A 27,834-nucleotide genomic window follows, 5' to 3' on the forward strand; every position below is an offset into this window, starting at 1 on the left:
AGGCTCCCGGGCCTCCGGCGGGGCCGCTGCCCGCCCGCCCGCCCGCGCCAGGTGCCAGCTTTGTTGACAGCCCGGGGTGTTTTCGCCTGGGTCCAGACGCGAACAAAGCGTGCCCAGGGAGGCTGGGCCTCGGTCGGCCGGGGCCTGAAGACTGGAGAGTGAGCACTGACACCGGGAGGGTCCTGGGGGGGAATCGGGCTGGGGGCGAAGGACTCTGGAGACCGAGGGAGCGGGCGGGAGGAGGGGGAGGCAAGGCGAGGCGAGCGGAGGTGTCAGCGGCGCGGCCTTCAGTAGGAGCGTGCAGGACGCGGCCTGGAGAGACTCGGTGGTGGACGTGACGTGGGGCTGATTTTCCCAGCAGCGGTTTAAATGCGAGAGGCGGGGAGACCGCTCCGAACTGAGGGATGGGGTTTTCCTGAACGACCAGCCAGGACTTGGAAGGATCCAGGGGGGAAATCTTGAGTGTCCGAGGCCCCGATCGCCAGCATGCGCCTTGTAGGTTGGTTCTTGCGCTCTGTTGCAGTCGAACGGCCTCCCTCGTTTAAACCGATCAGAAATGCAAGGAGGGATCACTTTTGAGTGCAAGGCTCGCGCGGCGCGTGCATCCCCTGTGGCCCCGCTGCTCTTTCAGTGAGCGAGACTGTTCCCAGCACTCTGCTCGCAAGCTCTTGTGCAGCCAGAGGAGGTTCGGCCCGCGCTGAAGTCACTGCTGTTGACGCAAAATCAGATGCTGTGGTAAACTTAGCGCCAGTTAACTCCCCCACCCCCCGCCTCTGCTTTTACAGATCTTACCCCCGGGAGGAACGCAGCCAGGATTTCTTAAGAAAAATTCTAGCTTGGGGAGTGGTTCACAGGGAACTGAATGCTTTTCTGGGATGTTTGAGACCGCAGCATTGTATTGCCAAAAACGTGAAAGTGCCGTCCTTGTTCAGGTGGGGGCCGCTGGTGAAGGGAGCAGGAAGTGGTGAGGGGCTGCGTGAGGTTCTGGTAACGCTGCTCACACTTGGATACATGCACGTCTTGAAGCTGAGAGACTCTTAACTTTGGATTGGTTTATAAGAGATAAGAAATGGTAACGCGCTTTGGCCAGATGCAACTTAGCACAACTCTTCTGTCCGCCCTCCTAAAATGGGGAGGTGTAAAGAGCCCCTTCCCCTGGCTTTGCAGCAGAGAGCCCTTGTTCCTTATGAGCCTCGTAAGATGAAGGGGAGACCTCCCAAACAGGGAGGCTCGCTCAGCTGTGCTGGTGGAGCTGTACCGGCACAGCTGAGCAAGCCTCTCTTCTGAGTGCCTCTCTCCTGTTTGAGCTCTTGGCTAGAGGGATGTGGCCAGCGAAGGTGACGAAAATGGGATCTATAGCAGGAGCTTGGCAAAGCGTTTGTGGGGTGAGCTGCAGGCTATCCCTGGCATGGGGTTGTGGGAGAAACCCGGTGCTTACTTCTGGACCTTGTGATTGTGTTGCGCTGAGCCTTGATTCTTGTTATTTTTAACATCTTTGGTTTCAGCGGCAGCTGTCCTGATGCAGCCTGCGGCAGGGCTGTCAACACGGCAGATGTCCCCTTCTCCACTGCAGCTCCCCACCAAGCAGCCTTAGAATGACTCTGCCCAGGGTCCCTGATCCGGGCATGTGCAGAGATTTGTGGGCAGCGATGGTGAAAATGTGCGCCATAAGTGTTTGAGCTGCCTGGAAGTGTTAGGAGGAGGAGCGGTGGAGGTAGGCATGGCTGGGTGCAGTGTGGTGGTAAGACTGCCTTTCCTTTGGAGCAGCCCAGTGGCTCCGGGATTGCCAGCTGGCAGTGAGGGTTGAGGTAGAGAGGAGAGACTGGGCAAGGGCTTCAGATCCACTGGATCCTCCCTGACCGTGCAGGAGGGATGCTGGCACATATGTGCACGCATGCCCCACAGCCACAGGCAAGTGTCACCCCCTGTCCTGCAGAGGGGGAAAGTGAGACAGCAGCTGGTCCAGGATGCCAGGGGGAGTGACAGGTGCCCACCCATATTCGGCTCATCCCTTCTCTCTGGGTGGCTTTGTTCAGATGAATAGGGCACTTTGCAGCTTTGTCCCAGGCTGCCTGCAGGCAGGGTCCAGCCTCCCCTCCCTTTTCTTTGTACCCAAGGGCTAAGAGCAGGAGGCAGGGCTGAGAGGCTGATCTCCCCACCTCCCCTCCAACAGCCCTGCCTGTTACCTGTGATAGGGAAGAGCCCTGCAAGGGACCTCTGACTCAGTAGTTTTAGTCTCAAGCCAGCTGATGCTTGATGAATGTTTCAAGGCCCAAGCAGCAGAAGTCTGTGTGCAGCACAGACCGACCTCTTGAGAAACCCTCTTGGCACCGATAGCCAGCAGCCTGAGAGGGAAATACCGGGGCCACGTCTCTGGGACTCCCTTGCGCCTGCTCCTAGAACACTGACATGACACATCCTTCCACCAAACATGCTACGGCTCATGACGTTAATTGGACTGGATAGGTTATTTCCCGTTCAGTGCGTTGCCCTAAAAACACTCTGCCTTGGATACAATATGATAGTTACTTCCTCAATCGTCCCTTCCCACAGCTGAGGCAAGAGGCCATGTTCCAGTAGTGGAAAAATGCTGCCAACAAGCCGGGGTAACAGGGCAGGCCACTGGCCTTGCTGCAGGATTTTTCCCTTGGAAGGGCTCTGCTGCAAGCAGGCTCTGCTGCAAGCACTTGGGCTGTGAGGCCTGAATGTCTAAGTGCAGGGTTGTCGTCCTGCTCTTCGTGCTACCTGTTTACATTTGGCCATCTCCACTCAGCCTCCTCCTGGGGCTGAGGGCAGTCACTGGTATTGGATGGCAAAGCTTCATAGCAAACCTCAACAGCACTCAGGGCCAGATCAGATTGTCCGGGCAGACCGACTGATGGCCCATTGGCCCGAGTGCTGTCAGCTTTTGATCCAGGCTTGGCATTTTGTGTTTCTCCCTTTCAACCCCCAGTGCCTGCAGTCGTACGAGAATCTCGGTTGTTTTAACTAGACAAGATGGTGAGAGAGAACCCAGAGCTCTGACCTCTCCCGGCACAAAGACCGGAGAAGCCAGCTGTGGGTACCTGACCTCTGGCAGTGCAGTGTTTGGGGCAGGCAGTACTGGGCTGTACTAGAAGCTCCAGACTGGATATCTTGGTTGGATTTAGCGGGGGTGCTCAGAGGGGTACTCAGCACCATGGTGCAGTGCTACGTGCGTGTCACAGCTATGGGGCCAGCTGCACCCTTCACCCCTTCCTGACTTCCTGCCTGAGCTACTACGCCTGGTGGCACTGCCCTGAGATAGGGAGAGGTACAGTTCTAGACTGGGTGGGGGTGGGTTTTAAAGCACGCGGTTCATAGGCATGGTCTATTCTCCAGAGTCTGGCTTTCTGTGTGGACTGTGCTGCAGTGTCCGCTCACAGCTTCTCTGCCCACGTCGCCACAGCAGCAGGGCTTCCTGCCACCGTCCAGCAGAGAGCAGGCATTGATGGGCTGCTGGTTCTGTGCCGCCCTGGAGTGTTGTGGCTGGGAGCCTCTGGCTGCCGGCAGAACCAGGTAAGGGTAGACAAGGGCCCCGAGGAGGTCCCGTGTCGTGGCCCTGGTCTTGGTTGTAGCATTCTGTGGGCAGAGCAGGGATGGCTGGGGCATGGGAAGATCCCAGGCGGTCACTGACGTGGCCGAGCCCTGGTCTGGCCACATTGCTTTGGGAACCGGCATAGCCCTGGCAATAGAGGAGTTCCTCCTGCTGCTGACCCCTGTCTACACGCAGGCCAGATTGCCACAGCACAACCACTGGGGTAGCCATAGCAGCATGTCCCATTAGGCAAAGCTGTGGTGGGGCTCCCTCTGCCTCTCCCCTCTCTTGTCTCACCAGCACGGGAGGCTCCACAGGGGCTGGTATGGACTGTCAGGGGTTTTGCCTTCCTGTATAGCAGGGAGTGTGGCCTTCTACCTGGCATCTCTTGAGTGTATGTTAACCTTTTACAGCAGCGGGATGTCGGCTGTCGTTGTCTTCCTGCTTTACCTGTGGCATGTTCGAGCATTGTGTTTTGTCAGGGTTGACGGTAGTTTTACTAAGAGGTTACATGATGGATGTGTCTGGGATGGCTTGGATAGGGCCGATCTTGCCTCAGGCAGGGGGTTGGACTGGACGTGACCCTTGAAGCTCCCTTCCAGCTGCACTTCTCTCTGCCTCTATGGTGAGCCACCATCCTTGGAGCCTGTAGCGCTGGCATTGGCACTGCAGAGTGCTGAAGGGACAGTCGCTGATGGAGATGGATCCAGCCTGTTTTCCCCCTCCCGCCCAGGTTCTGCACAGCCCCACCATTTCTTCCCAGTGCCGCCTTCCAGGAACATCAGGGTTACCAGGCTGGCCAAAGGTGGCCAGGGCAGCACTTCATCTGTCCCAATGTGTCTTATTCCTCCATTTGGGGCAATGCTCCTATCCAGCAGAGCGTCCTCCCTGCCTGCTAACCAGCGTCAGTCTGGCGTGCCAAGCCCTGGGGACCTGCTGCTGAGGGGCACAGCTTTGTACCAGTTTTCTGGTAGTGTTGGCATTGGTGCTTGGTGCTAATGGCAAGGGCTTGTCTGTGCCCAGGTGAGCTGACTAGTAGGGACCCCTGGATGCAGAGCACCTTCCTCTTTGCTTTCAGTGGGAGCCGCACACTCTCGCTTTGGATTCGGTGTGCCCAGACCTGGGGATCCTAAGGAGCAGCTGCAGTTGTAGACCGGCCCTGCAAGGCCGAGGGGACTGTGCTCTTGGAGGAGGGGCTGGTGTCATGTGGGGAAGTGGGGTCCAGCAGGGCTACGTGACTCAAGGTTAGGCAGGTGTTTGTGGCAGGGTCTGGCACTACCCCCGAGAGCGTGACACCCCCCCCCCCCCCCCCCCCCCGACAGGACTTCAGCTGGGGGGACTCCTGGCCTGTGCTGCTGGTCTCTATCACGGGGATCTCTGACGTAGGGGCGGGCGGTGAATGGTTCTCTAAGACTGTGCCCCTCTCACCTGTGGTACAGGCTTTCTCTGGTCAAGTGCATGGTGCAGTGGGGGAGCTCTGCCTGCTGCTGCTACCCCCTAGGGCTCCAGCCTGGCTTTGCCAGGTACTGTCTGTCCTATGGGTTTCCTGGCTCCCAGGATCAGGCCTGACTTTGCAAGCAATTGTGGGGACCAGGCAGTCTTTACAGCAGGCCGCCTGGCTCTGGCTGCTTGGTGGGCAGGTCAGGTCATGCACAGCTTTGGCCCAGGGTGCTGCTACTGGGGTCATGTGTGGTGTGTGATCCCTGTGTCACAGTAGGGGAGGGAGGCATTGAAACGGGGGCCAGGGGAGAGCAGAGCAGTAAGCAGAGCTACTGAGGGGCTGGCAGGGGTGTGGGATGGGGAGGAAGAGTGGAGGGGGCATCACATGAGGATGCTACAGGCTGCGATTGATTCCCAGGGGTTGGGCTAAGACTGGCCATGCCCACTCTCCACATGCCCACTAGCAGGAGCAGCTAGTGCTGGGCCAAGAGACTCATGGTCACTAGGGAGGCGGGTACTGCTTGGCTCGTGGCACATGGTGGCGGCAGGCAGACTGGTCTGAGTGCGGGTGGCAGGCTGCAGCAGAGGCACCTGGGAGCGTGCCCTTACCCATCATTCTCTCAGGGCTGCCCTTCCTGGTGTGTCCTGGTCCCTGGAGGCCCCATCTGAACTGTCACAGGTAGGAGTTGCGTGGCGCTGGGTACTTGAAGCTCCTGCTAAAGTGGCTGGGGGCTGAGGGCATTTAGTGCTGCAGATGGGAGCAGCCAGCCCCCAAGATATCAGCCTCAGCCTTCAGGGCCTCCACCTGCACCTCTGTTTAGTGCAGGCTCATCCATCCGGCTGCTTGCATGTCCGTGGAGATTGCACTGCCAGCGCCTTTGTGTCGATGGGCCCCTCACGGTGGAGGTATGCCATGCGAGGGGCAGAGATTCGGCTGATCCACAGCCAGCATGTGCCAAACCCCGCTAGGGCTTTCCTCCAGCTTCATGGTTCCTGAGAGTTGTGGCCCCCATGTTTTCTTGGAGCCAAGAGCTGAGGGGGACAGAAGGAGGAGAAGCAGCTGGGACTGATGGGATCGGATGGGTGCCAGCAACAGGAGTTGTGCTGCCAGGTCTGGGCCCCACATCCCCCTGCCCTGAGGAGCGGCTTAACGGAGGGTTGGCATGAAGAGATCTGGACACAGCGTGGGGTTTCTCGATGGAAGTTGGTCGGGAGTGGTGAGGCAGGGGGCACAAGAACATGTGGGAAAGGTATTAAGGCAGGGCCATGGGTGTGATGAGCAGGGAATGGCTGCAGCAGGAAGCCCTTGGAGGAGACAGGGAGACAAGGCTGGAAGCCTGCAGCGGTGCAGGACAGGGCTTACGCCGCTTGGAATTGAGCTTGGTGGGAGACGAGCACAGCTCTGGTTGAACGGGTAACATCTGGCCGGCTGATAGCGCTCTTCCGCTCTGTTTGTCACTCATGAGGCCCCACCAGTGCACCCTGGCCCCACGCTTCAAGAAGGTTGTGGGCAGATTGGAAAGAGTCCAGCAGAGAGCAATGGCAGTGACTGGAGGCCTAGGAAGCAGGATTTACGAGCAAAGGCTGAAAAACCTCAGGTTGTTTAGGCTGGAGGAGAGAAGACCGAGCGGATTTGATAAGTCTTCAAATACCCAAAAGGTGATGACAGGGCGTATGGAGCCAGGCTTTTCTCCCTGGCTGCAGGTGACAGGACTAGGAGCAATAGCCTCAAGCTGCAGCAGGGGAAATTTGAGTTGGAGATGAGGAACTTTCCGACTATAACATTGGTGAAGTGTTGGAACAGGCTCCCAGAGAGAGCTCTTCATCCCGGGAAACATTCAGAAGCAGGTTGGACAGACATTTGGAAGGGATGTTTTCATCGGAGATGATCCTGCCTGAAGCAGGGGACCAGACTAGATGTGACCTCTGAGGTCCCTTCCAGCTCCACTTCCCTGTGATCTCGGTGGTAGTGGGGTTGTCCTGCTCAGATCAGGGTATACCTGGAGGATGTTGCGGGGATTGTCTCTTAGCCCCAGGCTGTTTTAATATTTCTGCTGATGATGGAGAAGAAAACTCTTAAGAGCCCCTGGATGGTGCCCGCCTTGGTGAGCAGGGAGTGGCGGGGGCAGGTGCTTACACAGGCAGCCCTGGTCAGGGAGCCACCCAATGTCTTCTGATAGGGTCGATGGGCAAGTCTCTGATGGCATGATGTGGCCTTATACAAATCATAGGCAGACTATGGTGCCAGAAGGCTGCTGCGCTCCTCTATCCCTGAGCAGAGGTGGCATCGCTGTCCTGTTGTACCCAGAGCAGGAGAGCACAGTGGGCTGTGGTGCTCATGCCGTTGCGGGAGCTTGAATGGGGCTTGGGGAAGAGGGTGAGCGGGAGACCTGTTCTAAAGGACCGACAGCCTGCTCCAGCACTGTGGGCATCTGGTGAAGCAGGAGTGTACCTAGGAGGGGAAGGCAGCAGGGGGTGTGCCAGCGGGGCGCTAGGGCAGACCGAACCTTGGGGGGAGAGGGTCACTCTGTTGGCTGCCGGCAAGTGGCCTCTGCTGAGACGCTGGGTTTCTCATTCCAGGGCTTGGAAACCGAGGCTTTGAAGTGAGACGCACGGGGGAAATCCACGACCTGCTCTTCTGATGCATAACAGAGCAAGGAGATGAAGGGGTGAGTGCTGCACACAGCCAGTGTGGGGCCTTGAAGGTGGTCATAGGCCAAAGGTGGTATAGAATAAGCAGGACCTGCATGGGGAGTAGCCTGGCTCAGCGCTCACTTGTGCTGCTGCTTCTCTCTGGGGCAAAGACTTTTGGGCTGATGAAGCTTGAATCTTTTGACAGCCCCGTGTGAATGATAGCATTCCCCCTGCCAGACGTGGATGTAGACCAGGAAGGGTGGGCACGGACCTTGGCCTTGGTCAGGGAGATTCTCTACCCTGCCTGATGACAGCCCTAGCTCTGTGTGCAGCTTCGCTAACCTGAGAAGCGAGGGCTGGCTGGAGTGATGGGCAGCGCCGTGTACACCCTGGTGCACTCCCTGTACTCACTGGTGGCTCATTCCCTTGCAGACAGCAGAAAGCAGCTGAGACTGAAGAGGGCACTGTGCAGATCCAGGAAGGTGAGAGGGGATCTCCATTCCAGCACTAGCAGCCTTCCTCTCAGGCTCTGTTGGCTTCTAGCGAGATCCCTGGGGATCCCTGGGGGTGGGGCTTCTAGCGAGATCCCTGGGGAGATGCCCTGTCTAGAGGGCTTCCTATCTTGGAGGCCTGGCTGAGAATCGGGGAAGCTGAGCTCACTGTGGGTTGCTGTGCCAAGTGCAGCCCAGGCTGGCAGTGCTGGGGTGACGTTGCCATCAGGCTGTGCTGCAGATGCTGGTCTCAGACTGGGAGCAGAGGCAACATCTCTGGTCCTGGTGGTTTTCCTGGTGCTGCGGGCCCTGATCATTGGTCTGTCCTGCTTCATGTCCTATCTCTGATGGCATCAGCAACAGCTGTCAGAGGTGTCAGGACCCCTGCTGCAGCCAAGAGGGGAATTAGCACTTGCCACCTGCTGTTTAGGGGGCCATCGCCCTTTCAGAGCCCCTGTTAGCCCGAGCTGTGATTAGGCTGTCATGTGAACCCCTCAGACAGGCTGGTAATTGCCCAGCCTCCAGTGATAGTCCTCCAGCAGGCCCCTTCCTCCTCCAGGCGGCTGGAGCTGGGTGAGGGGCGGTGTTGGCCCTGCACCTGGGAGCATGCGTGTTTGTGCTGGGGGAGGGTTTCCCCAGTTACGTGCATCCCCATTCTCTTTCCTGAAGGTGCAGTGGCCACAGGCGAGGATCCCACCAGTGTGGCCATTGCCAGCATCCAGTCTGCAGCCACCTTCCCCGACCCCAACATCAAGTACGTCTTCCGCACCGAGAATGGTGGGACTCAGGTATGACTGCCCTGCCTTGCCCTGTGGCAGCTCCAGCTCTGCCTCCACCTCCCAAGCAGCTCCTCTCCACTGCCCTGAAGGGTGTCCTTCAGGTCTGGAGGGCAGGACTGGATGGGGGGAGGGGTCTGTACTGGAGGGGTGTCTGTCAGCCTCTGTCTTGGATCCCCAGAAGCCTGGCTACAGCCCTTGTTCAGACAGGCAGGCACTGGCTAGTGCCTGATAGGGCTTCCGGTTAGACCAGGGGCAGCTGGGCTAGCTGGATGGTGTCAGGGCCCTGCCCTGCTTGGGGTGTGGCCAGCTCACGGTGCTGGAGGACTGGTTGGGTTGGCCTGATGGCAGGAGTGAGGCCAGGAGCTTTCCCAGGGAGCGGGTGGGCAGAGCTTGGGCAAGGGCAGGAAGGAGAGGGGTGGAGGACTTCAGAGGAAATTTAGGGGCAATTTCCCGTGTGCAGGAGGCGTGGGCCACCCTTCCTCTCCCTGTGCCCACTGTGCAGTTCATGCATATCCTGGGAGTCAGCTTTTCTCGGCTTCTCCCGCAGGTGATGTACAGGGTGATACAGGTGGCCGAGGGGCAGCTGGATGGGCAGACCGAAGGCACCGGTGCCATCAGTGGCTACCCAGCAACACAGTCAATGACACAGGTAGGGACCCCAATAAGCAGGGGTGGTACAATGGTGCTCTGACTTGGGGGTGGAGATGCCAATGAGCTGAGACTGGCACTAAGCTCACCTGGATGCTCACATCACATGGGCAGGGAAGATCCTGCTCTGTGACTCCCGGGCATCTCCAAGCCAGTTCTGTGTAGAGCTCTGTGCTGCTGCCCTGTCCCCTTCTGCCAGTCCTGTCTGACTCAGCCTGGATTGCAGCTGGCATCCTTCCCATCTGAGCCATCATGAGCCCTGCCCCAAGGCTCAGTCTGGTAGCTTGTGGCATCAGATGGGCAGTGGAGCTCATGCTGTCCCTGGTCAGGGCTGAGATGTGGGCAGCCCAGGAGGCTGTGCTGACCCTGCTTTGGCTAGGCTTCCTCTGTGCCTCTGCACTCTGGAGCTGGTGAGCGCGTGGGGCTTGGGGGGGAGTGCTGTCCACTAGGTGAGTAACGCTGAAGCTGCCCAGCTCCTTCTGTGTGTTCCAGGCTGTTATTCAGGGCGCATTTACCAGCGAGGATGCCGTCGAGACTGAAGCCACAGGCACAGAGACCCACTACACGTACTTCCCCACCACGGCTGTGGCTGACACCAGCACTTCTGCCGGTGCGGGGATGACAGCCACAGCCGTGGTGACCACCCAGAACTCAGAGGCCCTCCTGGGGCAGGCCACACCCACTGGTACAGGTTGGACGGCTCGGGGCCTGGCACACCCAAATGCACCCTGCCACAGTTGGCACGGGGCACGGTCGGGGAGGCATGGGGCGGGTCTGTCCCTGGCAACTGCGCGGCCACTCCAACTGGGGCTCCGCTGTTAAGTCACGGCAGCTGGCATGGCTGCCTCTGCCTCACATCCCAGGCTTGATTGTAAATGTGGCCTCGTCTGATGTGTAACCGCAGTATGTGGGGCCTGCAACACACAGAGAAGCAGACTGCTTTTGGCCTTCGGGTGGCACATCTGGGCCGGTCGCTCAGTGCCTGCCCGTCCCCTGCTCCCCACGGTGGCCCTGGCAATGCAGCACTTTAAACCCAGAAAAGCCAACTGACGCCTTTCGCCCTAGCCTGGGATCCCAGCCCTTGCAGATGGGCAGCCTGATCCTTAGGGGTATGCTGAGCTGGTGGCTCCTGCTGGGAGCCCCAGAAGCTTGCGGGCCCCAGGAAATTGGGCTTAAATTAGTAGTGACCCCCTGGCCAGAGGTTCAAGCCCCATTTTTGGCTGCACCTGGAGAAGCTGCTGCTGGTGTGTCCCCTGCTGCAGTTGCTTCTTCCCCCCACCCGTGGTGGAGATGGCTTCCCAAATGACCTCCCCCTCTCTTGTTCGACTGCAGGGCAGTTCTTTGTAATGATGTCGCCACAGGAGGTTCTACAGAGCGGGGCTCAGAGGTCCATCGCGCCCAGGACCCACCCGTATTCCCCGTGAGTATCCGCCTGCACCAGGCTGCAGCATCACTCCCTCTCTTCCCCCTCGTTTGTATCTGTGGGGTTGGGGGTGGTTTGAGCTCACAGCTCTGGGGGGGCCGTGTATGGGACTGGGAGTTAGAAACACATGATCCTGCACTGTCGGGTGCTGCCTCTGTTATTGTGCTGCCCTTTGCCTTAGTTTCCTCCCTATAAAGAGGGCTTGTGCTACTGTCTTGACTGCAGCGCTTGGCAGCCTCCGTATCATGCCTCCTTGCATCTGTTTTCCTTGCAGGAAGTCAGAGACACCCCGGACGACCCGGGATGAGAAGCGCCGAGCACAACACAATGAAGGTACAGGTGGAGTAGAGACAGACGGAGGAGGGGGAGGGAAGGGCTACCTGGATGCCTCTGAGAGAAACCTGCTTCTGCGAGGCTTCCCTTGGTTGGCTCTAGCCGTGCCCTCCAAGACATGCTCCCTTGGCCAGAGCCTGTGTTGGTCGGTCGGTGAAGGCAGAATGTCTTTAGGGGGTAGCCATGCTTGGGCATCCTCAGGTGAGGAGAAGGAACTCCAAAAGATTTAGCTCGCAATGTGGAAAGCCTGGAACTACATAGCTTGGCCCCAGTGTGAGCCTTGGCTTTGTCTGGAGCGAGCCGGCCTCCAGCTTCCTCCCCACCTCTTCCTCAGACATGAGCTGGGCACCCATTACCCAGTGACATGGGGCTTCCAGCCCCCTGTGAGATGCTGCTTAGAGGTGAAGGGTGGGGAGATGTTCCCATTGCAGCCACGAGTGTTTTGCATGTGATGGCTTCTGGATCCACCCACTCGTGGCTGCTTTGCACTCGGGGTGAAGTCTCAGCCAGGCATGTTGTGGGCTGCGGTGTTGGGGCCAGTGGTGAGCTCTGGTGGAGTTATGGCAGCCAGAGCCCTTTGCCAAAGCTGGGACCTCCCAGAAAAGCTGTGTCCTGCTCTGTAGGGGCCTTTTCCCATTTCAAAGCAATGATTTTGTTCAGAAGCTGCCTGCTTCTGTGAGGAAGGCATAGAGGCCCTGCTGCACGAGTCATCCTGTCCAGGCAGGAGCGTGGGATCCCTTTCGGGGTAGGAGAGCTGACATCTGCGTATGCTGGATCAGCCCTGGCGTGTTTTCTTCTCCTTCCCCGCCCTCAGCTTGTCCTGTTTGGCCCCGGCAGCAAGCCAGGAAATCCGTCAGCTCCCAGCTTTCGGCACGTGGGCTTGGAGGAGCCTGCTGTGCATGAGAACCCACACCAGGTGTTCAGAGCCCTGCAGCCATGCCCGCTTCCTTGCCCAGGGAGTACCTCCCTGCCCTGGAGACTTCTGTGCGTCCATGCACATGTCCCAACAGAACGGGTGGCACGTGCCCTAACGAGGGGCAGGGTGATGACCTTCCTGGTGCTTCTGGTTTAACTGGGGTCTTGTGCAGCTTGTGCTGTGCTTGGCAGAAGGTTGGGTAAGGGCCTGAGTTTGCACAACAGCCCTGCAAGTGGGGGCCAGGAGCAGGGACAGCTGGGGCAAGGTGACCTTGGGCAAGGTGGTGGGCTGGAGCTGGTTTGGGCATCCCTGGCTTTCCAGTGGCCAGTGTCACATCCTGACTCCGCTCCCTGGCTCAGCATCTGGCCCCTGTGGCAGGGGGAACTGGGCCGGGGACTTGGTTTTCTGGGACCCTCTTGGCACAGGGGGGGTTAATCACTGTGGCCCCTGTTACTGCTCAGAACTATGGGGCTCTTCTGCCTAACGAGCCGAACTAGGGCTGTGACGGCAGTCGCTCAGCCCCCACCAGCTCTTGCTGTGCCCCTCCTGGAGTGTCTGCTCAGCTCCTACCCTGTCTCTGTTTCAGCCCTGTGCCATAGCACTGCCAGCAGGGCTGGCAGTATGATGCTTGTGCACAGGGCTCGGAGGTGGGATGGGCAGCAGCAGCTCTCTCGGGTCCTTGGAGTGAGGGTGGGGGTTGCTGGCTGCTCGCGGAGCTGCTGACTGCTGTCCTCGCTCTCCCCACAGTGGAGCGCCGGCGCAGGGACAAGATCAACAACTGGATAGTGCAGCTGTCCAAGATCATCCCCGACTGCTCCATGGAGAACACCAAGTCGGGACAGGTAGGACAGGGCTGCCTGCTCGCGCCAGGGCTGGACGCGGCCCCTCCTGCCGGACCCCGATGCTTCCTGGAGCTTCCCCAGCCTGAGAAGGGGGCTGGGGCAGGCTCGCAGGGGGCCCTGGAGGTCAGTGCCCAGGCCTGGCTGGCAGGCACCGCTTGCCGGGGGGTTGGGTGAGCTCTATGTTGCCCGCACGGCCAAGTGGCGGGCGGGACTGTTCAGTGCCCATCCCCTCCCAGCCCCCCGTATCTCTCTCTTCCCAGAGCAAGGGTGGGATCCTGTCCAAAGCCTGCGACTACATCCAGGAGCTGCGACAGAGCAACCACCGCCTCTCTGAGGAACTGCAGGGCCTTGACCAGCTCCAGATGGACAATGAGGTCTTGCGGCAGCAGGTGAGCGGGCACCAGCCCCAGTCTGACATGGGAGTGGGGTGGGTGCATTGCCATCTGTCTGGTGTCATTCGATGTGGGTGGGGTGTCCTGTGGCAGCTGTAGCATAGGCCAAGACCTGAGCTGAGCTGCTGTCTGTGGGAGGCTCAACCTGGTATGACCCAGTCCCTGCTGATGCCAGCTGTGCCCTCCCCTCTCCCTGCCCAGGTGGAAGATCTCAAGAACAAGAACCTCATCCTGCGTGCGCAGCTGCGCCAGCACGGGGTGGAGATCATCATCAAGAACGACGCCCACTGACTGGCACGGGGGCGGGGGTGAGGGCCAGGGCGGCACTGGCTCGGGAACCTGGGGGCTGTTGGCGCTGGGCCCATGGCCCTCCTGTCCTGCCCATGTGCCCACCCGCCCGAGGCAGCTCCCTCCTGCTGACGCTTCTGAATCGCAGCCCCTTGCTCTTGTACAGCCCCGAGCGAGGTTGGCTCAGGGTCTGGAGGTTGACCCAGTCCCCAGTGCCACCTCCCCCAGTGCTCCCTGCCAGCCCGGGCTTGAGTCCACTTGCTCTCCGGAGCTGCCCGAATAAAGAAGCTGGCGTTGCTCCCAGAAGTGTTCTGATTTGTGTAAGACAAGGAGCCCTCCCACCCCTCTTCCCTTCCTATCTGGCTCCATTGCCCGTGTGCCTACGCGTGGCACTCACTTGTGCAGACGTTGGCTCACAGGGGCGCAGCTGCCCCTTGGGCTGTGCACACTCACGGGTGCCTGTGCACCGCAGTATTACACGTTCAGCACCTTGCACGCGCTTGTGCACGTGGTCTCAGCCTGGCACTGTAGCTCTCCCCCTGCACACACATGCCCACTTCCCCCTGCCCTCCCCAGCACCTGCTGTCATGGCCCGAGCTCATGGTCACGTATGCAGCCTGATGCTGCCCTTCAGGCTCGTTATCACCCTGGGATGGCTGGATCCTCTGGGCCAAGCTCGTTCCTCCTGCCACTCCCCACCTAGGGAGCTAGCCAGCTGCTTGGGCATGGCAGCTGGTCTCCTTCACCCCCCATCTCTCACCATCACCCGTGGCCTGTGTGCCTGCTGCCCTGCCCAGCCTCCACTCACCAAGCAGGGAGATGGTGGGCAACAGCATGGGCATCACCCTCCCCCACCCCCAGGCTGGTACCGCCTGGCTCTGCAGCCATCAGACTTTTTTTAATTCTCCGAATTGAAGCAGCAGAATCAATAAAGCTAGTGATTTTGGGTTTTTCCACACATGCCTGCTTTATTTTATCCTCCGTGGGGGAGGTCATAAGGGGGAGATGGCCGAATCTGCAGTTGGGTGACTGGGCCGTGCCCAGGACTGACCAGTGCCTGGCCTCCCCTGGGAGGGCTGCTGCCCTGGCCTTTGGCAGGGTGGGGGGAGCTGCTTCATCCTGGTTAAGCAGAGGCCTCCAGCCCTGGCTGTGGGACACCTCCCAGCTCCTGCCCTGAGGCCACATAGGCTGCCCCAGGGGAGGGCAGGATGGGGCACTTGACCAGGGGGTAAGAGCAGCGCACCAAGCTTGCATGCTGCTGGGACTGGGGGCAGACCGTGTGGCTGCAGGGGGTGGATTTACAGGTCAAGGGGTGGCTGGAGCAGGGGTTGCCCTGTGCCCAGGGGCGTGGGGTGCGCAGCTGCCCCAAGAGATGCTAGCTGAGGAAGCCGGGGTGTGCGGGAGGCAGGGCGCCAGGCCTGTGGCTTGTCTTCTGTTCCCCCCTCGCTTCCTGACCAGGATCCCTCTCTGTCCAGCCGGCTGCTGCCCCCGCCGTGGAGGTGGGTGTCTGCAGCGCAGGGTGTGGAGCTGCTGAAGAACCAGAGAGGCTTTGCCACCCGACCGGCTCTGGAGGGGCTGCTGCTGCTGCCCCACGGGCCCCTGGAGGCAATGCAGCGTCCAGGCGAGAGGCTGTCAATCCTGTGGGGACAGGGCATAGGGGGGCATTGCACTCAAGTGCAGGGAGCAGGGGCAGCCTGTGGGGGGCGCTCTGTCTTGGCCCTAGACCACCCCAACCTGGTGGCTGCAGAGCCAGGGCTGGAGGGTCCAACAGTGTGGCTGGAGGCCTGGTACCTGCTGTCAGCTGCTGTCAGCCCCGCCTGGGGCCAGGTGCTGGTGGGAGCGTTACCTGCTTCCAGGTTCGGAGGTTGGCGTGGGCTATGCTGTGGCGTGGGGGCAGGGCCCTGGGCCCCGGCCCCAGCCCTGGCCCTAATGTTCACGACTGTGGCATAGCCCCTTCACATCCAATGTATGTGGTCCTGGGGCAGGGGCTGGAGCTGGCTGCCCTCTCCCAGTGGTGCGCCCCAGCAGAGCCAGCACCTCATGCCAGCTCACCCCCAAGCCATAGCTCCCCCATGGCTCTCCCCGAGCATGTGGCTGACCCCAGCCCATGATACTGCCTGGGGGTGTCTGTCACCCATGCTCTGCCCTGCCCACAGGCCAGACTCAGGCCTGGAGCTCCCAGAGTTGCGGCCCAGGAGCCCAGCCGGTGGTGGAAGCTCAGCCCCTGGTTTGCAGAGCTCTGGCACCTGGGGGATCTGGGACCAGCTGGGAAAAGAGCTTCCAACCCCGGAGATCCCAGGGAGATGTCCCCCTCCCCCCCGCCTCCAGCCGCTCGAGACACTTGTGGCCCATGTGGGAGCACTCAGCATGTCTCCTTGTGAGCCTGGGTCAGGTGAGCTCTTGCATCCACTGGCCACAGACCAGGGGCCTCATGCAGCGCTGGAGGTGGGCATCAACATCAACTGCGCTATAGCCAGAATCTTTTCCCCAGCGCTGAAACGCAGCCATGAGCAGCAATGCCTGGTGCTGCCCGGGTGCAGAGCAAACCAGCCCAGACCCGACCAGTCCTGCGGAGGGGCCTGTGATCTCACTGCCTGAGGGCCCAGGTGCAAAGCGCCTGCATCTCCACAGCCTCAATTGCTCTGGAGCTGAAGGGTTTGTGTGCCCGGCAGGGACGATGCTGTGCCCCCCGGTGCCCTGCCTCCCTCACCTGATCTCATTGTATGATGCCTCGTCTTCGTCCTCCGGCCGCTCGCGGACACTCTGGTGATGCAGCCACAGCCCCAGGGCAAGCAGCGCCAGCAGCACCAGCCCCATGGCCAGCGTGAGTCCGACACCCACCGCAGTGCCCAGCGTGTCACGTGGACCTGGGGCAGATGAGGACTGGGGGTCACCAGTGCCGCCCGTGCACAGATAGATGGACACACAGACATGCGGTTGAACAGGGAGCGTGTCAGGGAGCTGGGAGGGGGGTGAAGGGGCTGCAGCAGGCAGTGGCAGCCTGGCACCCTGCTCCTGCCATGCGCTGGAGATGGGTGACATGGGCGTCTCTACTGATTGGAGCTCCCTGCCCAGCCACGATGCTAGCGCACGAGGGGACAGGGCAGGGGCACTGACTCCGGGGCAGCACCTGCCCCGTTCCCTGGCATTGCTGTGCTCCCATTGAGCAATGGCCCCGCAAAGCCCGGCCCCAGCCCAGCCCAGCCCAGGCTGAGGGCATTTGGGCTCGGCCCTTGCAAGGCAAGAGGTGCAGGTGCCCACGCACTGCCTGTGACTGCGGGTATCAGGGAGCAGCCTCACCATGGGGAGCTGATTAGTGCCCACAGCCAATCAGACTGCTAGCTGGTTCAGGGAGGAGCCAAGCACATCCAATCAGGGCCCACCATGTGCTGCCAGGACTCACCTGCATGGACCTGGAGCTCAAGGGCACAGGAGCGGGTCCCCAGTGTGTTGGCCGCCGTGCAGCGGTACAGGCCCGAGGCCGCAGCGGTCAGGTTGTGCAGGCTTAGCAGGGCCCGGCCATCCCCTACCCGCAAGCATCAGCAGAGAGAGCGGGTCATCTGGGGCAGCTTCAGCTCCTGGGGCGGCCATGCCAGCACCCACCACAGCCCTGGCTCCGCTGCTGTGGTCAGAGGCCGCCATCCACACAGCCCCAGCCTGCTTCCTTTGAACAGGCTTTGTTCTGGTGCGTGACTCATGGCATGTGGCATCTGACACAGGCCACCACTTCCCCCACCCCAGCCCAGGTACCTGCATAGCTTGTCACCAGGGGCTGCGTGTCCGGGGGGTCCTTCTCCCAGGTGAAGATGGGGGTCGGCACTGCTTCCTCCACAGCACAGGACAGGAGGATGCTGCCCCCTTCCTCCCCGCTGCCCTCGCTGGAGCATACAGGCCAGGAGGGGGGCACTGCAGGGACACACAAACACCTTGCCAGGGGCATAGCAGGCCCCGTCTGGCTCCCCCAGCTGGCAGCAAGACCCACCCTGGTTCATTGCCAGTAGGCACAGAGAGCTGCAGAGTGGGAACGGGCAGGGTCTGCGGGCCCTCAAGGGAAAGGTCATCCCTATTAGAGATTGGGCAGTTGGGCACGCGTGTGCCCTCCCATACACACACCTGCACATGCTAAGATGCAGTTACACGCACCGCACTGCAGTGCTGCTCTGTCCTGTAGAGCCCAGAACACATGGGCAGACACGCTAACATGCACGTGTGCTCTCTAAGCCATGCAGATGCACATGCGGGGCTCCTGGCACTCCTGGCGGAGCGAGAGGTGAGTGGACAGGGGACATACCCAGTATGGTGAGCTGGACAACACCGATGTTGGGCATCGCGTGATCTGGTGGGTTCATCACGCTGCATTGGTAGGTGCCGCTGTCAGAGCTGCGCGTAGCGTTGAGGGCCAGCGTGGCGCTCTGCGTAGGTGGGAAGGCAAAGGCGACGCGGCCTGTGTATGGGGACAGGCCCTCCACCACCTCCTCCTGCTCATAGGCCAGGACCTGCCCAGGGGACACAGGGCAGAACAAAGTGTGAACAAGCTATGCAGCTGGTCTACCTGCCCTGTGCACTGTGGCGATGCGCGTGCAGCAGTGCACATGGGTCAGGGCACATGCCGGGGTCCCACAGGCACCCACAGGTGGGTCTTGGCCCCTTCCCACTCCAGTGCCCGGATCCCGGACGAAGTCTCAGCACTGCTGCAATCGCAGCAGCTACTGCAGCTCATGGGGTGTTGGGGAGGGGCCCGCGCTGCACCCACCTGTCGGGGGGAGCTGGGGTCAGCCACAGGTGTCACGGTCCAGATGATGTTGAGACGGTTCAGCGGCGCTGTGGTATGGAAGGAGCAGGGCAGCAGGACGCTTGCCCCGCTCGCCACCTGGACACTGGTGGCCCCCACTGACACCTTCACGGCACTCGTGGCTGGAGGAGATGTGGCAGGGATAGCAGTGGGGCAACGGGCAGGGGGGTGATAGGATCCTGGCCGGGCCCTTTGAGTGTGGGGAACGAGTTGTGCTGACCCCAGGAAGGCAGGACCCAGGCCAGGGTGTGAGCAGATGAGCTGTAGTACGCCTGCAACCTTTGGTGGACAGGAGGGTCCTGCCCAGCCTGCGGGGTTCTGCTAAGGGCCTGGATCTCTCCAGGGCATAGCAGAAGGAATCCCACCTCCTCTTCCATTCGCGCCTGGGCTGCAGCCCTCTCCTCAGCATCCAGGCTGGGGTGGGGCCCGGATATGTCTAACCCATGCTGGGGTGGGGCCTGGACACATGTACCCCAGGCCGGCATGGAGCCCAGACTTGTCCACCCTCAGCCACAGTGGGGCCTGGATATGTCCACCCCAGGCCAGAGCAGGTCTACAGGCAGGGCTTGATTCTGCCATCGGGTGCTGGTGGAGTCACCCCAGCTAAAGCTTCACCCCAGGCTTGACTCCAAAGCCGGGGACCTGCAAGCAGTTTGGGGAGATGCAAGGTAGGGGAGGTGATGGCTGGGCTGGGGCTGTGCAGCCCGTGGGGAGGTGGGTTGGGTTCAGGACTATGTTGGGGGTATGGGGGGGTCAGGGCTGGGCTCAGGCTCTGGGGGCAGCTGACCTGACAGCCTGAGACAGGGCTGTGGGATTCCCCAGCTGGAGGAAGCCCAGGCCTGCAAGGTGTACAAGGCTCAGTGCCACGTTGGCTGTGCCCTGGAGAGAGAGGCTCTGCTCTCAGGCCCCTGGGGCAGAGCGAACTGGGGGAGCTGGGCTAAGCTCTGCCTCCAAGCCGTGGACATGAATTGGTCCCCCTTGATGACCAGCTCAGGCACTGCTCCAGCCCTGGCTGGCTCACGGCACAGCGGGCACCCAAGCAGACTGGACCACAGCCATGTGCCCATGCAGGCCCCTCACTCTGTACAGGAGGGGGCCCCTGGGGGTCTCAGGGGTGAGGGTGAACAATGGGGCAGTGTCCAACGTGGAAGGATGGGGCAGGGGGGCTACACAGGCACCAGGGAACTGTCTGCATGGCTGCTTCCCAGGCTGATTGTTAAGGGACCGGCAGTGACAGCTCCTCAGGGTAATTGGCAGTAATTGCAAGGAGTCCCCGGCTGAGGAGCCGCAACCCTGCCACATCCAAGGGAGAAAGGGGCTGGGGTCCATTTGCGGAGGCTGAAGCAGCTCCTCCCCGGCAGAGGGACCCTTCTACCAGAGCAGGGGTGAGGGACAGACCCGCACCTCCAAAGCACCCCTGCCTTAGGCGGCAGACAGGTGAGCCAGGAGCTAGGAGCTGGCCTGGGCACAAAGCAGCCCTTGAAGGGCCTCTGCAGCAGGGTGAGCTGAGCTGAGCTGAGCTGAGCTGCTGAGGGTCCCCCAGGGATGGACAGAGGTGAGAACCGAACCCAGGAGTCCCAACTCCCACAGCCTCCGGGATCCTGGCCCCCAGAGCTGGGAGCAGAACCCTGCAGCTCCCAGGAGGAGGCACAAGGGTCCCCGTCCTGGCAGGGTCCCCTCCAGGCATCACTCCTACCCGGGGCTCTGCACAGGCATGACTGCCCCCAGCCAGTGTCCCCTGCCTCTGAGACCCCCTCCTCTGGGTGGTCTGGCACCGCCTGCCTTGACCCAAGCCACTGTCGGACCCAGGAAGAGCCCCCGGGACGAGGGGCTCAGGCCCGATTCAGGGAAGACTCTCCCCCTCCTGCTCTGGCTTCTCTTCCACAGCCCCCCCTGCCCCAGCCCCCCATACCTGCCACGCAGCAATGCAGCAGCCACAGGCTGGCGAGTGCCAGGTGGCAGCTAGGGGGTCTCTCTCCGGGGGCCATTGCTGGGGCTCAGCTCAGTTCAGTGAGCGCATCCTGCTCTGCTCTGCATGGATGGCTCCCAGCACTGCCCCTCTCCTGCTTTGTGCCCAGGATGGCACAAGTGGCCCTGCCTCTGACGCTCCCAGCCCCTCCCCAAGGGCAAGCTCGGCCCCTCTCCTGCACTGGGAGAGAGCAGAGGAGAGGGGTCTGTGCTGGGGTCAGAGCAGGGGCCCTTTGCCCCCAGCCCGTCTCCAAGCTGGGGCCAGCTGCCTCTGGGCAAGAGGCCAGAGATGGGCAGCGACTGGCGCCTGCATTTCCTTTGGCCCTGACCAGGCACCACCCCAGCTGTGGGGGCAGGAGGGTTTCAATGTTTTCCCCAGGGCTCCCAGGGCCTTGTCTGCTTTGGGCCCAAGTGGGTTTTCCAGACATGATCCCCACCCTTAGGCTGCCTGAATTGGGCCAGCTGCAGGACTGGGCTGGGGAGGAGGAGGGGGAAGGAAGGGCTTGAACACACCTGTGGGGCACGCACGTAGGGTGGGGATGGAAGAGGGGGCTGCACTGGAGTTCACGCCATACTCGCCTCTGCCACAAGAGGCAAATGTCTGCTGGCTGGTAGGAGCAGTAGGTTGTTACCCTGCATGCAGCCCCAGGGGTTCAGCCCCCAGCCTGGAAGAGACTCCTGTGCTCGCTGCTGGCTGATTCTGGGCCAGGATCTGGCCCCACTGCACAGGCAGACAGGATCCCCCAGCCCAGTACAGGGTCAATGATTGCAGCTGAGAGATGCTTGAAGCTGGGGTGGTCCCACAGCTGGTTCATATGGGAGTGGGGGCAGACGGTTACTGGTGTCATTACAGGGGTGCAGAACCTGCTGCAAATGCCACTAGCTGGTGATGCAGTGGCCAGATCCCACCATAGCCCCTTCTCTTTGCCATCCGGGACCAGCTAGGCCAGTATGGTACAGCTGCTGCCATGCCAGGAGCGTGAGGACTGACCCTGGGGAAAGCAGACTTGCTGTGTGTGCAGGGAAGGCCTTTGTGCCTGGGCCCAAGTGTCCGGATTAGCCGTAACCCTGGAGCCTGCCCGCATGCCATTCTGATGCATGTGATAATGATGACAGGGGGCATCTAAATGCCCTAGGCAGCCGGAAAAACCCTGGCCCCAGAGGGCAGGCAGAGATGTCCACCCCCTGCCCCACTTGCCTCCTCCCTGGGGTTACCTGGCAGTTCAGGCACTGGGCTAGTTCTCAGGTGAGCTGAGTCCTGGCCCCTGCTGTGCCCGGTGCCTGTGGCCTTGCCCAAGGGGATCAGGCTCTTGTGGCCTGAGGTTCCTGCCTGTGCCATGGGGCCTGTGAGGCTCTTGGGGGCAGCGACCAGTCTGGGTCAGCACTGCTGGGGACGGGGAAATACCCACTGAAGGGATCAACCACCTGCTACAGCCGCACTTCCATCTGCCTAGATTTTGACTCCTTCAGGCGGCTCACCGCAGGGCGTCCTGCTCCAGCGCAGCCCAGGATGGAGACCCTGGCGCAGGCCTGCCTGGACCACACCAGGCTATGGGCCCTCCGCGGCCTCCAGCTGCAGTTTCAGCTGTGCTAGTCCCCCAACTTTTAATTTATGCTCTTCCCATCTGCAGCCTCCTGGTCAAGCTCCTTCTGGTTCTGCCCAGGCTGGCCCCCCGCCTGCCCAGGAAGGAGGCTCTGGCTGGGAGATGGGGTGAGTGGGGGGCTGTCTTCCTCCCTCCTCTGCTCATGTCATCTCACAGGCAGCATCTGTCACCTCTCTCCACTCACCAGGGGCCAGTTGGTACTGGCCCAAGCACTCTGCTCTGGTTCCCATCCAGCTCCCTTCTTATGAACCTGCCACCTCCCTCAGTCCCTGCCCTGATTTTTTATGATCTGTCTCCAGAAATCATCTGCTCCCATTTAAAGCGGACTCATCCCCTTTTTTCCAGGAAGGCTTAGGCTTAGGGTCAGCAACATTTTGGGGCAGAGCACCAAAAACACCTGCAACCTCGACTTGGAAGATGTTGGAGGCAGACAGCAGGGAGCTGAGGGGGGCCTAAACTTGTGGCAGTGCAGCCCCAGCCCATTCCCCACCATCTGCCTCAAGGTGTGCATGCACCCGCCAGCAGCAAGCCAGGCTGCGGCTCCACGGACCCTGGTGCAGCCGCTTGCAGCCTCCTGGCTACCTGCCACAGCTGGCCCCTGCCGCCTGCCACAGAGCCCAGGCTGCTGGCAGCAAGTGTTGGGGAGGCTGCAAGCAGCTGCACTGGGGTCCAGGGAGTCCTGGCCTGACTTGTTGCTGCTTGCGGGTGCGCGTGCACCTCAGGGCGGGCAGCGGGAGAGCCCCGAGGGGCTGGATCCTTGTGGCAGCGCAGCCCCCACCCTTCCTGCCTCTGCCCCGAGGTGCACGTGCCAAGCAAAACACCTTCGTGGGCTGGGCTCTGGTATCTGCGTTGGGGGGTTGCTCACCCCTGGCTTCGAGTCACTTGTTGGGCACTTGCCCACGATCCCCAGGCACAGCCCAAGGCCTGGCTCTAGCCGGGCAGGAGGCTCTGGCTGGGGTCGCCTCATCCTTTCCCGTCTCCGGGCACAGCCGTGCTGGGCAGCGTGGCTGCGGGGAGGCCGGGTGGACCCTCTGCCCCCGCTCCCGCTCCCAGGCCTGCTTCCCTGCAGCTGTGCCCTGCTGTGGGGCTCCAGTGCCCCGGGCCCGCAGGAACCTGACAACCCCCCTCCACCAGGTCCGTGCAGGTGCGGGGGCTGCCGACAGATGCGCTGGAGCTGCAGAACCTCCAGGCCCCGCCCCTTCCCAGCCAGGGGGGCGGGGCTTGCAGGCCGGGGACAGGGGCTGGGGTCTGGGGCCTTGGCCAGGGGCAGCGCAGAGGAGCTGCAGGCGGGGCCGGGTAGGGTGCAGGCGGGGCCAGTCAGGTGCAGGCGGAGCGGGTGGGCCCCGCTGCTCCGTGAGGTCGGGAATTTGTAGACGGGGCCTTGCCGCGCCGTGCCGTGCCGGGGCTGGGCCAGGTCATGTTACACGTGCGGGGACTGCGTGAGGTCGGGAATTTGTAGACGGGGCCTTGCCGCGCCGTGCCGTGCCGGGGCTGGGCCAGGTCATGTTACACGTGCGGGGACTGCTGGGCCGGGCGGGGCTGCGGGACACTCGCACCTGCACCGGCACCAGCACCGGCAGGAGCAGCAGCATGCAGCGAGGTGAGGCGCCCGGCACAGGCCTGTCCCTGCGGGCGGGGGAAAGCAGCTCAGGTGCCGCAGCCCGGGCTCCTGAGCACGGGGGGGGATCAGGAAGGGATCAGCACGGTGGGGGATCCGGAAGGGATTTTGCCCCTGATCGTATTGCTGTGGATCAGGAAGGGGGGTTGCCTTTCCCTGTGGCAGGGGCATGGCCCCCACCAGGGACCTCTCGAGCATCTCTTGGCAATGTTTCGAAGAAGCAGGATGTGGATGGAGCGACCCCTGGCTTTCGCAGCTTGGGTGTCCGGTCTGTGCCGCGCGGAGGGTCGATGGAAGTTTTATGTCGAGGTCCGATTGTGGTTTGTCTGGGATGCTTTGCACGGGGCTGATCCCGCCTCAAGCAGGGTTGGAGTAGATGTGACCTCTGGAGCTCCCTTCCAGGGTTTTCTGCCGTGTCATTCCCTGGTCAGACCAGTTTTTTAAATGGTTTTGCTTGGAGCTGCCACTGGGATTGTAGCTGAATCCACCTGGCGCAGGCAGCCTTCCCAACAGGTGCTGCAGGCTGGGTTTTGGCCTGGTGCCTGCCCAGCCCAGCCCAGCCCAGCCCACAGCTTGTTCACCTGAAAGCAGGTGGCAGCACTTCAGTGCCCCATCCCAGCCGTGCCCCATCTCAGCTGCTCCAAAACCAGGGAGAAAGCCGCCTGGTTTCCTGGCCTGGGAATGTGACGTTGCTGGAGGGAGACTGAGAATGAGGCGGCTCTGAGCCGGCCCCGTGGGCTTTCAGCTCTCCCTGCCTCCAAATAGATCTGGGATGACTTAAATGAGATGCCAGGGTACAGAGAAGGGGGATATGGAGAAGCTGTGCCTTCTGCTCCAGTCGGTAAGGTGGTTGCTGGGTTTACATCATGTACATAAGAGCAGGATTTGGCCTGTGGTGCCTTGGGCAGGCAAAAGTGTACAAGACCACAGGGCTACTGGAATCCTGTTCCCAGGGTATCAGTGATCAGGGGTGATTGTAGGAACCCAAAGCTGGCTTTCACCTTCTCTGTCGTAAGCAAGGCCCAGGTCACATTTGCTACGTCCCTCCAGAGTGCTTATTGGGTCGTAGTCTGGGGGAGGCTGGGAGTCGCTCTTCCCAGGCAATGGGAAAGGCTGCTGGGGCAGATCTTTGCTGGCTGCAGTCGGGACTCTCCCCCGGTGAGACCGCCCTTTGCAAAGCTGGAAGCAGCTGCCTGACCCTTGCCCATCAGGGGAGGGGCACTGATCTCTCACAGAGACGGGAGGTGGTGACTGTTGGCTTGTTTCTGTGGTTGATGTAGGTAACAACATCTCCTACGAAGACATGAAGGCGCTGGTCGCTGGCGGGGGAGCTCGCATCTTTGACGTGCGCTCTCCGGAGGAGGTGGCCAACGGGCACATCGCCAACTCCATTAATATCCCAGGTGAGCATGTCGGAGGAGCTCTCCCTGGCACAGGATGGTGCTGGAGCCCAACGCTCTGGACGGGACGGGGCTTTGTCCCGGTTGTCTGTACATGGAGGGGGTGGGGTCCTCACTAAAGATCCTCTATTTGTGTGCTGAGGCCTGTTCTCCCTGCTGCCCTGGCCACACTCCACTTGGGGCAGCTGCTCTGTCTCTGTGGAGGGGTCTGACTCCCAAACCCTAGCTGAACGTGCCTGTTTCTGTGCCCTACTTGGCTGCTGTATTTCCACAGTGGGTGAAGTGCCTGCTTGTCCTGGGAAGCACTTGGGGATTGGGGATCCCGTCCACGGACTGTAGAGCATTATCCCCTGTGCAGTCGCAGGGAGGCTCTGCCCTCGGTCCCTTCAGTGTCGAGATGAGGTCCTCTGCCGTCTGTGCTAACCGAGCAGCTCCGTCAGAGGGAAGCAGCAGCAGGCTGTTACCTGGTAGGGACTGAGCCAGTTAGCTGAAGAGGATCTCTTCCTAGGGCTACCCCAGCGCTGTCCTCCTTCCCCTTCTTTCTTTTCCAGTGACAGAAATCGAAGAAGCCCTGAAGATGGATCCTGAGACATTTAAGATGAAGTATGCTGTGGACAAGCCCCAGGTGGATGAGAAGAACCTCATCTTCCACTGCCAGATGGGCCGGAGGGGGGCTCTCGCCGCAGAGATCGCCAAGACCCTCGGCTATACCAAGTAAGCCCACCTTCCCCAGAGCAGCCCCTGGCCATAGAGTGTCTGACCTTTTGGGCCGCTTGTTTGCATGCCAGGAGCTCCATGAGCCTGGAGGCATGAACAGGGTGCAGTGCAGCCCTGGGGGAGAGCCTGTGGGTGTGTTCTCATCTGGCAGGTCACAGAAGAGCCTTGGGGTTGATGGGGAAGGAAAGGGTCCTCCTCCCAGGAGGTCCTGGTTCTGCTTTCATTGGCGTGGAGCTGGTGGAACTTGCACCAGGGCCGTGGTCTGGTCTTAGGGAGAAGGGACAGATTCCCCAGGGCATGGTCTCAGGCCCCCAGAGCCCAGCCTGCCCTACAGTGGATCTGCTCCCTCCCCATGTGCTGCCCTAGGCTAGCCTGTTACAGCTGTCTGACCTGGCTGAGGGGGAGCTGGGCTGGGAGAGCTGTAGCCTGTAAGGCAGAGGCCTGATACCAGGGGGACTGAAGGTCCTGAGAAGGCTGCAGGATGTGACTGAGCTTGTCCCAAGGGCCAGTTCCACTGAAGGGAACTGGGTGACCACAGGGATCCGTAAAGTGTGTCCTGTACCATGCTGTCGTGCACCTCAGGTCTGTTGTACAGCTCCCTCCACTGCTCTGGGCTCTGCTGCTTTCATGAGGGCTCCAGGCTGGGACTGACTCTTTTGGCCCTGGCAGCTGTGGGTCAGCCCCGGTGCCCATTATAATCCTGTGCGTCTCCTCCTTTTGCTGTAGTGCACGTAACTACGCTGGCGGCTACAAGGAGTGGTCTGAGAAGGAAGGGAAGTGAGTCTGGCGGGGCTCGCCAAGGCCAGTGCCTTTGTCTTTTCACCTAAGTGCCAACACTGCACTACAGACTCTTCCTTCGCTTCACTGCCACGTCGTCCTCCCCGGCTGCTTTTGCCCAGTGTTGCGGTGCGTCTGTCTGGACATCCTGCCTAAAACACCGGCCTTTGAAGCTGCCGCTTGGCTCTGAGCCTGGCCTTCCGGCCTGGAACCTGCACTTGTTCATTCTCTACCTGCAGCACAGCTGTCCTCTTAACCCCGGTATTTGTACCTTGGTGGGGGTCCTTCCTCTTCTCCCAGGTCTGTCCTGTTGGTGGGGAAAGAGGCTTTTTTAGATGGCAATAAAATTGGATGCTTTGCAACACCCAACTGTGTTTTGTAGCCCCCTGTGCAGGCATGACCCGCTGGGGGAGAGGTGCTGGTGTGCAGTATGGAGTCCATCCAGGGGAGCTGATCTGAAAAAAAGTCCATAGTAGTAGATCCTAGCAAACATGTGCGTCTCATCCACAGAGAGCCACCAAGCCAGGGCACCTCATCGGTGATCCCAGCAGGTTGTCAACCCTATGCTTGCTGGGCGTGGGGTAAGGACGCTTGGGGTCTTTTCCTGGCCTGCTGGGGGGGGTGGAGTCGAGTCACTTCTTCGCCTCAATTTCCACACGTGTATAACGCTGACCTTTCTTTTCCTGGATGTCTCTGGGAGAAGAGCCAGGCATTGCTATTCTCTGGCTGCTGCATGGGTTTGAAGGCTGGATTGGGTGTGCACTCGATGCAGTGATAACAGATGGGAGGGGCAGGACTGGAATTAAGAGATCTAGCACTGAAATGAGGCAATGCTGCAGCTGCACAAGGGTTGCAGATCAGCGGAGAGAAAACCGGCTCCCCAGAAGGGCCACCCTCTGCCTTTTGTAGCAGAGAAGAGCATACGTAGGCTTTGCTAGCATCTCGTGGGTGGCAGGCAGGTGCCATGAGGCTTGGTAAGTAATTACTGTGGAGCTGCAGGCAGACACAATGTGCAGATGCAAGAGCTGGGCTCCAGCAGCAGCATAACAGGATTCCAGCCTCTCCGAGGAGTCCCGTGGATACCATATATAGCACCTAGGGACTGGCTTAGTCCAGGGACTGTGGTAATTGGACCACGGGACAGTGCTAACAAGACAAGCAGGACTGGTTTGGCCATGTTGTCAGAGGAGGTGCCTAGCAATAGCAGCTCTGTAGG

General features: G+C 60.8%; 2 protein-coding genes across 13 annotated transcripts in view; both read left to right on the forward strand.

Moving 5' to 3' along the window:
* Nucleotides 1-14,700, forward strand: part of USF1 (upstream transcription factor 1) — a 15,244-nt gene extending 544 nt beyond the window's left edge. The window contains exons 1-11 of one of the 11 annotated variants that reach the window (XM_025214461.1): nucleotides 40-158; nucleotides 7,577-7,665; nucleotides 8,063-8,112; nucleotides 8,791-8,909; nucleotides 9,448-9,549; nucleotides 10,041-10,239; nucleotides 10,881-10,968; nucleotides 11,246-11,304; nucleotides 12,968-13,185; nucleotides 13,299-13,451; nucleotides 13,656-14,700. In XM_025214461.1, coding sequence (XP_025070246.1) covers nucleotides 7,658-7,665; nucleotides 8,063-8,112; nucleotides 8,791-8,909; nucleotides 9,448-9,549; nucleotides 10,041-10,239; nucleotides 10,881-10,968; nucleotides 11,246-11,304; nucleotides 12,968-13,185; nucleotides 13,299-13,451; nucleotides 13,656-13,745 — 1,086 coding nt within the window. In that variant the 5' untranslated portion in view covers nucleotides 40-158; nucleotides 7,577-7,657 and the 3' untranslated portion in view covers nucleotides 13,746-14,700. Of the gene's footprint in view, nucleotides 1-39; nucleotides 159-5,341; nucleotides 6,656-7,576; nucleotides 7,666-8,061; nucleotides 8,113-8,790; nucleotides 8,910-9,447; nucleotides 9,550-10,040; nucleotides 10,240-10,880; nucleotides 10,969-11,245; nucleotides 11,305-12,967; nucleotides 13,186-13,298; nucleotides 13,452-13,655 lie in introns of those variants that run through there. The other 10 variants (XM_025214460.1, XM_025214459.1, XM_025214464.1 and 7 more) reach the window with 10 other exon arrangements.
* An 8,697-nt stretch (nucleotides 14,701-23,397) lies between these two features.
* Nucleotides 23,398-26,981, forward strand: TSTD1 (thiosulfate sulfurtransferase like domain containing 1). 2 transcript variants are annotated; one of them, XM_006032727.3, is made up of 5 exons: nucleotides 23,398-23,464; nucleotides 23,551-23,706; nucleotides 25,005-25,127; nucleotides 25,676-25,838; nucleotides 26,568-26,981. In XM_006032727.3, exons 2-5 carry the CDS (start codon nucleotides 23,610-23,612, stop codon nucleotides 26,620-26,622), a joined length of 438 nt encoding a protein of 145 aa, XP_006032789.1. In that variant the 5' UTR covers nucleotides 23,398-23,464; nucleotides 23,551-23,609; the 3' UTR covers nucleotides 26,623-26,981. The 2 variants fall into 2 exon arrangements, with proteins under 2 accessions (XP_006032789.1, XP_006032790.1); XM_006032728.3 differs by lacking the exons at nucleotides 23,398-23,464; nucleotides 23,551-23,706 and adding an exon at nucleotides 24,503-24,565.
* Nucleotides 26,982-27,834: the final 853 nt, after the last annotated feature.

The sequence above is a fragment of the Alligator sinensis genome, unplaced genomic scaffold (genome assembly GCF_000455745.1).
Source record: "Alligator sinensis unplaced genomic scaffold, ASM45574v1 scaffold463_1, whole genome shotgun sequence".
NCBI classification, from domain to species: domain Eukaryota; kingdom Metazoa; phylum Chordata; order Crocodylia; family Alligatoridae; genus Alligator; species Alligator sinensis.

What these genes read in the sequence shown, in the direction of transcription:
- TSTD1 (XM_006032727.3), top strand. Translation starts at nt 23,610, where the DNA reads ATGTTACACGTGCGGGGACTGCTGGGCCGGGCGGGGCTGCGGGACACT. An exon ending in GAGCAGCAGCATGCAGCGAG is followed by an intron (nt 23,707 to 25,004) that starts GTGAGGCGCCCG and finishes TGGTTGATGTAG; the next exon opens with GTAACAACATCTCCTACGAA. An exon ending in AAGACCCTCGGCTATACCAA is followed by an intron (nt 25,839 to 26,567) that starts GTAAGCCCACCT and finishes CTTTTGCTGTAG; the next exon opens with TGCACGTAACTACGCTGGCG.